This window comes from Podarcis tiliguerta (genome assembly GCF_965153285.1).
Source record: "Podarcis tiliguerta genome assembly, chromosome: 4".
In the NCBI taxonomy this organism is placed as follows: domain Eukaryota; kingdom Metazoa; phylum Chordata; class Lepidosauria; order Squamata; family Lacertidae; genus Podarcis; species Podarcis tiliguerta.
The window spans coordinates 22,828,377-22,840,668 of record NC_139537.1 but is presented as its reverse complement, the minus strand read 5'-3'; the positions used below and the strand labels follow the sequence as shown (position 1 = coordinate 22,840,668).

Genomic DNA, 12,292 nt, shown 5'->3' with positions numbered 1-12,292 from the left:
ATGCCTCAGCTTTCAGCTCATCTGCAAACTGTACATGCTGTAATTTCAGAAAGTTAGGAATGAGAGCTAGATGGTGAAAAAAACTAGTTGTAATTTTTTAAAAATAAAAAAGTAGTTAAACTAGAGGCCAGGAGTTAAACTCTGGGCAGAGCACATCAGAGGAAATAACAGAATGGAATAAATCCTCTCCTCCCCAGAGTCCATTATGAAAAAGAAAGGATTTTGGCAGATGCGCCTTTTCATGCAGAGATGGGCCTCTGGGTTGGAAGGAATCGTGGAAGTCAACTTGTCTAACACTCTGCTCAATGCAGGATCTACATTGCAAGGTGTGACTACAAAATCCCTGACATTCGTTCAGCCTCTGCTTAAATATCTCCAATGAAGAAAAGAGATCTCACTGCCTCCTGAGGCAGGCAGTTCTGCTGTTGAGTGGCTTGTACTCTTAGGAAGTTTCTCGTAAGGTTTAGGCAAAATTGGCTTTCCCACCATTTCCACCTATTAGTTCTAGACTTACCCTTGGGAGCAACAGAACACAAAATTCTTCCATTTGCTACATGAAAGCATTTCAGATATTTGAAGACGGCTGGAATGTCTCTCCTTAATCTTTTCCAGGCTAGATGCACCCAGGTATTCTTTAATTGTTCCGTATAGGATTTGGTTTACAGATTCTTCCTCCTAGTCACCCTTCTCAGGTCATCATACTAGTTGCTATTCTCAGTTTGTGTCTTCCTTAAATTGAGGGGAAATCTTCATCCCAAAAATTTGCCACCCCTTCTACACAACTACTGAAGGTCCAACGGTGTCATTCTGGTCACCCTAAACAAAGGCCAAATGGCAACTGCTGTGTCATGTGCAATTTGGAGATAGATTAGCAACCATCTGCCTGAAAGCTAGAAAGATACATGAATAAAGGCAAAGCGATGTTTGCTAACATTACACATTAGAAAACCCTGGCTCACTCTCACCAAGTGGAATGGGTGACTTGGGGAAAGGAGGAAAGTCACAGAATATCCATAAAGGATGGTGTTTGCAATGTAGGAAGTTGCGGAGAAAGGAGTTATAGACAGAATTAACCCTGTCAATTGAGCCAACAGCTTTGCCTATCATTGGGAGTTTAAAGAGGCAGCTGCCTCCAGCTTACACAGTTTTCTGAACCTTTGCTGTTTAGAGCTTTTGGCTCATACATTCATTTAATTTGGCAGATGCTTTCCTCTCTCACCGATGGAAGCCAAGGCACATTCCCCCCCCCCCCCTTGGCCAAGCAGTTTGGTTTCATTTATCTGATCTCTCATCATCCTTGTTATTCCCAAAGGTTCCTGCAGCCTGAAGAATCTAAAACTGATAACTGGCTTGTAAGCTGAAAGCTAAGAACAGCTTAAAAAGGCAACTGGCATGTTTCCACACTTTTGAAAGGGGTCATAAACCAGACTGTTTTTCAAGGCGAGACTTCTCTTTCCATGATGTTATGTGAGCAAGAGTATATTGTATAGGGTTGATGTGCATTTGCGGCATATACAATACTGCCCTGATCAACATCTGAGTTGTAAACTGGAAAAACACCAGTACTTTACTCCTCATTAACGCCAGCAGTAAAGTTCTTCACTTCTCTACATTTCGCACTGCTCCTATTCGTAGACTGATACTCCTTTGCAGTGTGAGGATGCTACCCTTTCAGCGAGTCTGCTGACTCTGCTTTTCAAATGATATTTTGTGAAATGTTTTCTTCCTTTGAACACAGAAGTAACAATTAAAGCTGAAACAAAAATAATCAGGAGTCCAGGACATTGCACTGTTAGAATCCTAACATCAGAATCCCAACATCAGCATCATATCTTAAAGACACAGCCCTTTCAGCGACCTCTACATTAAGGATTTAGAAGATGTGACAAAAGGGAGTCCCCTATCATTTGATGTTCAGAGCAGATAAAAAATGAGCTGCTTGCACTACCTTTAAGGTTCAGTGTGACATGACAGACCCCAGGTCATATGTGAGTCTCAGAAGGGGGTCAGTGATGACGACACATAATGGCTCTGCTTCAGAGCAAAGCCAACATTTGTGGACCTCTGCCTTTATCTATAGCAGCTATTAGGTGGTACAAGCCTCATATTCCCTGGACCACTACTTTTCCCCCAGAGCTACTTTCCAGGCGTGATTTCTTAATTTGTTCAGTTCATTCCCATTATGATTCTTCAAATCTCATCATGGCTCTGTGTCACTGGACTGTGTTCCACCGCACCTCCAGCTTCTGTCTTTGCAACGTTTGTAATGATATTTTCAAAGCACGCTGCTTCTATGGGTGGGCCCTATATATGAACAAGCACCACCTGGCCGCTCAAAAACAAAGGCCTCGCAGCCGGGTACATTATCTGACTGCACTGAAGGGGACTGTATTTGAGCTGGCACAAACGTCCTGTGCATATGGACTGTTCTCCAATGGCTCATTCATGGATGCAGGCTGCAGCCCACATCATCATGCAGGTGTGTGTGTGTGTTTATGAATGGACTCTAGAACTCCCAGAACCAGGGAATGGCGAAGCTAAAAGGACATGCAAAGCAACCTTTGCCATCAGGTTTCTTCTGGGGCCTTCATTCTGATGGTGGCTTGCGGTTATGATTCAACGAGCAACTTTACCCCTTGCTTGTCTATGCTGGAATTTACACCCTCGACTTCTTTTTCATGTACCTGTGGTACACAGGTGCAGCCCACTGGGATAGTGACATAATCCTCTGTGTAGACATAGCGCCCTCCGGTGCACGTCGTGGTTCGGCGCAAGATGACTGCTGGCATTAGCACCGGGACACTCCGGAAGTGGAAGTTCTCCTCCCCGTAAACACCAGTCAGGCAGCCCTTGCATAGGCAGTAGGCTTCGGGGATGTACTTTGGATACCTTGCCGGGTCGTAGGAGATTCTGTGCCAAAGGAAAAGAAAAGGGACTCAGTTTGTGCGTCCTCTACCGTCTCCCAACTCCTTGTTTTATCCCAGCTGGAAAAGATTACGGCAAAATGTTGACAGTTGCTTTGCACAGCATTAAATAATGTTTTCGTTATTATGCCAAGGAGAGGGGAGGAGGGGAACAGCTGCAGCTCTTAAAAACGGCCTGCTTATTTGAAAACTTGGAGAGAGAAACCCTTTGGACAGCTCCCTAAACGGATCAGCATCTGAAACAAAGGCATGCTCAATTTCCTCGTTCATGCAATGGTAAGGTGGATTCATTCGGCTCAACTCTCTCATAGCCGATGCACATCAATAGTTTGCCCGTTTTCCTTCCGGGGATTCTTAGCTGTAGAGGGGATGTCGTCTCTGTTCTCCCACACATCCTTAGCACTAGTGCAGTGCCTTTGTTGTGGACAGAGTTGGACCCCTTTTTTCTGGCCCTGCTCCTGCTCGTTTTTAACAGCAGGCCCAAAGTTCTTCTCTTATCACTCTTTGCCAAAAAATGAAGCAGCCTGGGGAGCTGGGTCTCCAACGAAACAGTCCTGCTAACGCAATAAGTTTTAGATGTGCAATGTTTTAGCTGTGATCCCCTAACCTCTGCACCCTTTGTGTGCCCCCTAAAACTCTTCCAGGGTTCACCCCCCAAAAAAGACCTCCCCTCTGGAGCAGATTTACACAGGGAGCACATGGCAGGAGCGGAGGAGAGGGGAGAAGTGCCATGTAACAGCCAAAACTCCTTGATCTCCCTTCCTTGACTTAGCAAGACCCAGTTACACTTTTGAAGGACTCACAGAGCTTCAATAAATGTGTAGTTCTGCCCTTCGTCATAACAGGGGATATATGCAGGCGATAAGTACCTATTTGTAAAAGCAAGGAAGGCAAAAGCTGGTTTAAATAAGAGGTAGGGATATCGGATAACCTTTCCTTTTCAGAAGCTGTTGCTGCTTGGAAGCTCACGAACATACGCAGAATGGAAGAAATTAGGCGTAATTCAAAGCCATGCTTGGGGACATGTTTGGCACAGAGCTCCAGCATCACATAGATGGATGCTCTGGAAAGAGGATGAACACGACCTCTGGCTTCAAATGGAACACAAAACTAGATCCAAGTTTCTGCAACTCATGTCCATATGTGAAGCAGAAGCAATTTTTCCTGAAAAAGCTCACTTTTTGCACAACCAAGCTTCATTGCCTTGGTGCAGAAATGCCCCCTTTTAAAAAGAAAGGCTTTGTTGCCTTGAGCTATCTGTTCACGTAGGGAATCCATGCCCGTCTACAATAATACATGTGATACATTTATAGTTATATTTATATAGCATTCTAGGAAATAGTAAGCCCTGAGAAAGAGGCTCACATGCTAACACACCAATGAGGGAAAAGGGAAAAAGGTAAAGCAGGGTTTTCTCGGTCCAGTTTTTTCTTCTTCTGGTAAATGGTGCCTAAAGACTGCCTGACAGTCAGTAAATCAACTGGTGCAGCTTTTTACACACAAATAGCTACATACAAAAAAAACCCCATGAAGGATAAACAGGGTCTTCACGGTGTGACTGTGCTTTATTGTAAAACAGGCTTTCCCATTTGTGACATGGTGACTTTAATTTAAAGAATGAATAAAGATTGAGGTGGTTTTTTTTAATGAGTGGGAGCCCCCCCCCCACTCAAAACCCTATTAGTGCTTCAAACTCCATGTACCAGACTTACTTAAACACATCCACCCCATATAAATATGACCAAATTAACCTGCTAGAAGAGAATGGTCAAAACAAATTTCTTGAATGATGCTCACTATTTACCATGGTTTACATTTTCTAAAACATTCTTAAGCTGTGCAAACTAGCACTTTGGGAAGGCCAAGTCACTCACCCACTGACCCATTCTTATCCAACTCTGACGCTGATCTAAACAGAACATATATTTGTGCACCTGGAATTTGTATTTGGAGTGCCTGAATGTACAAAAAAAGTCTAGAGAGTAAAAGAGAAATGACTACCTTTTAGATTTTTGAAATGCATGTACACATCAGTTAAAGGCAAACAGGACTGAGTCCCGAGAGGTTATCCAATTCCATTTGCTATTGCTGTTAACAAAATTATATTTGCTTCAAACCTTAAATGTTTTGTTGCTCAGTGTCAGGAGTGAATTAATAGTGATTCAAGATGACTGTAGTCTGCCTAAGCTTCCTACAAGTTGGACTCTGTTCAGGATGTCTGGAATTAGTCATTAAAAATACAGAAGAAGAACGTGAAAGCAGTAGTGCCAGTTTGGGCCCTATAGAATGGAGGCTGCAAAAATAAGTGTTACCAAGAGTCAGGGAGTTTAACGTTGCAAAATACTTGTGTGGCTCCCTTGAGAGACACTCAATAAAAATATATGTCTTAAGCTGGGTCTCCTAAATCCTTTAACACTTCTAAAACTCTTTGAGTGGCAACTGAAGCCTATTTGGAATTAGGTCTTTGAAATGTATATAGGAAGCAGGCTTACAGCCAGACACACCATTGGCCTATTTAACTCAGTATTGTCCACACGCACTGGCAGCAGCTTTCCAGGGTTTCAGGCAAGGGACATTCACAGATGTACCTTCTGCAAAACATGAGCACTACTACTGAGATATGGCCTTTCTTCTTACAGTTTAATTGATTTGGGATAAGGAAGATCTCTTCCTGCAGATTAGAATCCTGATAATTATGTTTTCTTTTGTACTTTGCTCACTTACTCAAGCCATTCAGGCTAGTTTAAGTAGATTGCTTCCTTACACACAGGCACCTCTAACATTTCGACAATTTTCTGTAGTCAAATTAACATCCAGGGAAATAAAGAAAAGAAAAAAGAAGGCAGTGGCTACAGTCTTAAGCATGCTTACCAGAAGCATCTTCCACTGGAGCTATTGGTACATCCTACTGAACAGCAAGGTTTAGGCTCAACATATTAAGTTAGATCCCTGAGTGCGTTATAAAGAGCTGTTGCCCATCCAGTTTGAGAGGTGGAATTTTCAGCACAGAGCATGAGAGTTAGGATGGCAGTGCCATTTTTTACATTTGTTCCAATGTATACCTACAGGTCTTTCCAAATGCTTCCACATCTCTGCATTGCTCCACATGACCGTTTCTGCAAGCGAATGGCACTAAGTGACCTGGCTCGTCTACAGTAACACTGGAGAGCTTCTACTTGTGTTGTGTTAGCTTTCCCCTTGCAAGGGCGCAATTTCAACCTGAACAATCCCTTAGGTGTGTTCTTTGATGAAACACATTTGCGGTACTCTGCACCTGTGTGGTGGCTCTGCATCTTCTAAGCATGCTGATGCTGAACTGATGCCAAATCAACCTGCTGACATAGTCCTAAGGACTATGAGCTGAGATGAATCGAATTACACATATGGAAAGGCAGCGCATGCCACTACAGCTGATAGTGGTGCGCAGGCACTGCTGAACAGACGACCGGCATTGCCTGCAAAGTCCTGTGCAAAAAAAAGGGCCATCTTGATGTCACTGTGATGTTAGGTGATTGACAGATGAGTAGCCCCACCAACCTGTCATAGTTGGCTTGCATGAGTGGGTGGAAGAATGATCTGGCCCAGTGGCCAGATCCTGTTCCCCACCTCTGTACTACAGACCCAAGAAGGCTTATGCCAGATCTGTCTGGCATGACTATCCTACATGCGGATTTCAGCAGATGCCTTCTATCTCTTTTGTGAAATAACCCAGTTGCCTGAGCTAGGAATGCAGCCACACGGACTGGAAGGAGCAGTGATAAATGGCAGCGTATCAAACTGGGGTTAGGTGTCCAGGGAAGAGCTGCAGGAAAAGACTTTAGGCCTGGATTTATTTACCATCACCATCATTAATAACAATCTGGACTCTAAACCGGTCAGGCCAATGACATCTGGAGATGACATCACAAGGGGGAGCTGGTGAACAAGTCAGCGAGGAGATGAAAAGTAATCAGGAGGGGCCCATGCGGAAGGGAAACAAAGGCAGGCAAATTCAAGAGCGGGACATCTCAGCATCTGTGCAACTGGATGGGGGAGAGAGCGTGTGCAGGGGAGCGCAGCACAGCTCTCTCAAGGACCGACAAGATCAGTGCTAATTTTTCAGGGCGTACTAAAGTGTATGCACTTTCAGCACTTCTTTTTTTTAGTTGTTAAGAAGTGCGGGTGGGAAGCGGGTGGCGCTGTGGGTAAAACCTCAGCGCCTAGGACTTGCCGATTGCATGGTCGGCGGTTCGAATCCCCACGGCGGGGTGCGCTCCCGTCGTTCGGTCCCAGCGCCTGTCAACCTAGCAGTTCGAAAGCACCTCCGGGAGCAAGTAGATAAATAGGGACCGCTTACCAGCGGGAAGGTAAACGGCGTTCCGTGTGCTGCGCTGGCTCGCCAGATGCAGCTTGTCACGCTGGCCACGTGACCCGGAAGTGTCTGCGGACAGCGCTGGCTCCCGGCCTATAGAGTGAGATGAGCGCACAACCCTAGAGTCTGGCAAGACTGGCCCGTACGGGCAGGGGTACCTTTACCTTTTAAGAAGTGCGGCACTTACTGTAACAACTTTATGGTGAGTACCAGAGTACCAGCACCTGTTTTCTAGGGGGGAAACCACTGGACAGAATAATAATAATAATAATAATAATAATAATAATAATAATTTATTTATACCCCGCCCATCTGGCTGGGTTTCCCCAGCCACTCTGGGCGGCTTCCAACAAAACACTAAAATACAATAACCTATTAAACATTAAAAGCTTCCCTAAACAGGGCTGCCTTTAGATGTCATCTAAAAGTTTGATAATTATTTTTCTCTTTGACATCTGGTGGGAGGGTGTTCCACAGGGCGGGTGCCACTACTGAGAAGGCCCTCTGCCTGGTTCCCTGTAACTTGGCTTCTCGCAGTGAGGGAACCACCAGAAGGCCCTCGGTGATGGACCTCAGTGTCCGGGCAGAACGATGGAGGTGGAGACGCTCCTTCAGGTATACTGGACCGAGGCCGTTTAGGCATTTGAACTGGCCTCTCAGGTTCCAACTTGTTTATGGGAAAGAAAACGTAAATACTTTTGAACTCGCCTCTCTGGTACTTGGGTACTTGCATCTACTTAGCTGGAGAAAAAGAAAAAGCCGGAGAAAAGAAAAAGCCGGAGAAAAAGAAGAGCCACTAAACAGAAACCAGGGTCAAAACAGCTTAATCCTATTTCTGGTTTTGTTGACTGCCCTGATTAATCAGAACTGGAGGCTGAAAGCTGTTGCTTAGACTAGGCGTAGTTGGGACCAGGACTGTGGACTTGACTTTTGCTTCCTAATAGAGCCCTGTAAATTCAGGAACAGAACACAACTGAACATGTGCTCAGTATCAGAGCTGAGCTCAGAGTACTTTTGCACAAAAATCAACTCTTTGTCTTCTTCCAAGCTTTCTTCACTTAAGCAGCCTGATATTTGAGGGGTGAGAAAGCTTTTCCCTTCCTGCTATTGGTTACACAACGGGAAAAATAGAAGCCCTTGTAGATCTAGTGCAAATCACTTAGCTGATCTACCAGTGGATCCTTCCAGAGCTATTTCCTGCCCAAGATCTATATATTGTAGGTCAACCTTATGTGACCTTAAGAGTTAATAGTATATTAACATTTTTAAACTACTCAGGCAAAGTATAAGTACTATTTTTGATATTTCAGTACAGGATATACAGAGCTTCTGTTTAGAGCACTGGCATCCAGCTTGTATTCTTTGTAAACATTGTTTCTAAATACATAAAGTTAGTTTTAAAATACCATATTGAGAAAACAGCTGTTTTTAAAGCTAAACCAGGCAGAAGACAAACCACATAAGCCAATGTTTATTAGTGGCCATTAAAATGACAATATTTGCATTTCCCACAAAGGTACATAACCAAATGCAAATGCTGCTATTTATTCAGAGTATTATAATAATAACAACACACGTTTTTAAAATTAGAAACTGCCCCACTTTGGATGCATTTGCTTTGAATTCTGTTCTTCCTGTTGTGATACCTGTATGCACATTTAAAATAGCAGCTTCCCAGATGTTGCGGTTGAGCTAAAAATGTGACAGCCTAATTACTAGAGAGCAGAACAAGACACCCAGACCCTGTTCTGCTCACCTGTCCTGCTGCTATTAAGTCGGGGTGGGGAGGAGTGAATCAGCTGCAAGCACAGCTCTCATAGTTCTGCCCTGATTTTTAAAAGTGCAGCATTAAGCAAGGTCTGTCTCACGACTAATTTCCCACTTCAAATTCAAGAATCAGTAGTTCTAAGAGACCAGAAGAGAGATGAAGAAACAGCCTCGATAGGTTGGTCCTATTCGACACAGGTCACATGTGTGGCGTCTCCCTTCAAGCAGGGGATGTGGCCCCCCAAATGTTATAGGGACTATGACCTCCATCACCCCTAACCACTGGCTGGGGCTGATGGGAACTGAAGTTCAGCGACACATAGCCACAGTGCCATAGGTGGAGAGAGAAGACAATCACACAACCCTACTTCACATTTTAAGCTAGGGAGTGGCAGATGAATTGCATTCACATTACCTGTAGGACCAAGGAGAGACGCTGTTGAGGTTGATAGGGAGTCGGTATACCTTGTCCGCAGCTGATCTTCCCCCTGCTGGACAACTGGTATTGTGATCTTTTTCCAGAGGCTCCAGCTGCAAGGTGTGATGGAAAGCGCTGAGCATCCCTGCTGTGAGTCGCCCATACAGCTGCTCCAGAAGCTCTTCAGGCCGGTCAGCGCAGGTTCGAGCACGCAGTGGGCGCTTGCTTACCTTGAAAGTCTCTAATCCAGGGTAAGGGAGTCCACACAAGAGAAGGCAGGCAAGCACCCATACCTATAATGCACAGGAAATGAAAACATATAAAGGATGCTTTTCTAGGTGTTTGCTTCCCCGACACTTCCACATTTGAAGAAGGATAACAGGTACACTAGATTTAATTCGCAAGAGAGATTTGCAACGAAATCCTACACATCTATTCAAAGGTAACCCCTATCAAGTTAAATTGGACATAATCCAAGCATAGGAATCGTCAGGATTTAATAGCCAGGGAGGAAGGACACCAACCTGCCATCACCCTCTGTCTGGCTCTGTCTAGCAGATTTGGAATGAAATGTCTCAACAACTGTTGTTTTAAATTGCTTTATTTTGACCCCAAGTGCTTAGAAAAATCTGTCAAAATCTTTCTACAATTTCTACTTATTTAAGTATTTTTATTTATTTACTTGACCCCCCCCCCCCGCCAAGCAGGTAAACATATAAAGATTAACTTTAACGAGCTAGCCTATGATTGGTAAATCATTGGTAAATCATTTTTGATAGGAACTTAGATCTGTGCATATAAACTCATCAAACAGATAAGTCAGCATTCAGAATTCAGTTTTGAGACTGATGATCACCCATCCTTCAAACAGGTGGTGAGAGGAAAGCGCAGGGGGGCCTGGATCCCTAGATGCACAGTCTCAGGGTGATCAATGTGGGATTTAGAACTTCTGGGCAAATAGGATCCAATCCAGCAGAAGGATTTAATTTTTGTTACGTCCTCGAGTAAAACTGTTCAGTTCACATTAGGAATCCACTTCCCAAGCAAGAAAAACGCCATTCTGTCAGCTAAGTAGGTGCCATTGGCAGAAGATGCCCACGTATAGAAATCCACGGCGCCCCAGTAAACCTGCACAATATCACACCTCGCCCCGCTCTCCTAATCCTTGCGTCTGTTAAATAATTACAGGTCGGGAGCCTCACTCCTCGCAGTCGCAACGCTTGGTCATAGAACTTGGAGAGTTGGAAAGGATCCCACAAGGACCATCTAGTCCAACCCCACCGCCTTGCAATGCAGGTCGTTTTAAGCTTCTACAGCGCCACCCCAACAGCGTCCTCAGCCCTGGTTTGCGGGGCGGCAGTGCGAGCGATTCTCCCGCTGCGCAACCGCGCATCCCTGCCGCGCTCCCTTTCGCGAGCATCTCAGCTGGCAAGAGGTAATTCTCTGCCCAGGTCACGCTTCCCATTCGGACCGAATTTAAAAGTTGCTTCGAATTTATTCTTTATTCTTTTTATTATTATTATTATTATTATTATTATTATTATTATTATTATTATTATTATTATTATTTCTTCTTCTCCCGGTCCCGGGGAATCCTCAACCCAGTGACGCCCACCGGCTCCCAAGGACCTCTGAGGAAAAGCACCCTTGGGAAGAGCTCCGCCGCCTCAGCGCGCGCCTTTCAACCAAACCCGCGCCAAGCCTTCCAGCCCCGCCGGCAGGAGCGGCTGCAGCCGCCGCTGCCTTAACAAGGCAATTGGAGCGACGGCAAGCAGGCGGGAAGTTTGCGCCTAGGGCCCGCGGCGTCGCGCGCCTCTCCCCGCGCACTCCTTACCTTGGCCGTCTGCATCGTGGGGACGCGCGCGCGCCGGGACCCGGAGTACGGCCAGGCGCGCGAGGAGCCTCTGGGAAGCGTCGGCGCGTGAAGCGCTTGCTGATGGCCTTGGCTCTCGCGGTTGGGGGGGGGCGGGGGGCGGCGAGAGGAGAAGTTGGAAGAGTGCCCCGCTTCGCACTGCGTCGCCCCGGCCTGCCGGTGCCAAAATCATTTTCAGCCCCGGCCGAGGGGGGCTGCTTCGCGAAGGCTTTTTTTCCTTCGCTGGGGTGTGACTTGAGCTAGCGGGAGGCAGGGGGAGGTTCTCCTGGCCGGCGAAGAGTTTTGCCGCGCTTGCTGAGGAGGAGGAAAGCAGGGGCAACCAGGCGCGCGCGGCAGGCCTCCTCGGGGTCCGCTCACCTGGGCCAGAGGCCTAGCAATCCTGCAAAAGTCAATGATCTAATCTCCCCACTGTAACTCTTCTTTGATCTCCTCAACAATGCACTTGCAAATCAGCTGTCACGCGAAACCATTCTGTGTCGCAATCAGCAGAGAACGCAATGGGAAAATCGTAAGATGCAGCACGCTGTGCAAAAAGAATGTCAACCCCACGATTCCCAAGCAAGGGATCCTCGTAGGCTTTCATGGCGTTATTGTTGTTGTTTAGTCGTGTCCGACTCTTCGTGACCCCATGGACCAGAGCACGCCAGGCACACCTGTCTTCCACTGCCTCCCGCAGTTTGGTCAAACTCATGCTGGTAGCTTCGAGAACACTGTCCAACCATCTTGTCCTCTGTCGTCCACTTCTTCTTGTGCCCTCCATCTTTCCCAACATCAGGGTCTTTTCCAGGGAGTCTTCTCTTCTCATGAGGTGGCCAAAGTATTGGAGCCTCAGCTTCAGGATCTGTCCTTCCAGTGAGCACTCAGGGCTGATTTCCTTAAGAATGGATAGGTTTGATCTTCTTGCAGTCCATGGGACTCTCAAGAGTCTCCTCCAGACCATAATTCAAAGACATCAATTC

The 12,292-nt window shown here is 45.9% G+C and overlaps 1 protein-coding gene across 1 annotated transcript; it reads right to left on the bottom strand.

The window, feature by feature from the left end:
* Positions 1 to 1,169: 1,169 nt before the first annotated feature.
* On the bottom strand, positions 1,170 to 12,056 carry IL17D (interleukin 17D). Its single transcript, XM_083436895.1, is given in 4 exon segments — positions 1,170 to 2,617; positions 2,619 to 2,910; positions 9,458 to 9,753; positions 11,295 to 12,056. Coding segments are annotated over 4 exon segments (633 nt in total). The 5' UTR covers positions 11,310 to 12,056; the 3' UTR covers positions 1,170 to 2,587.
* Positions 12,057 to 12,292: the final 236 nt, after the last annotated feature.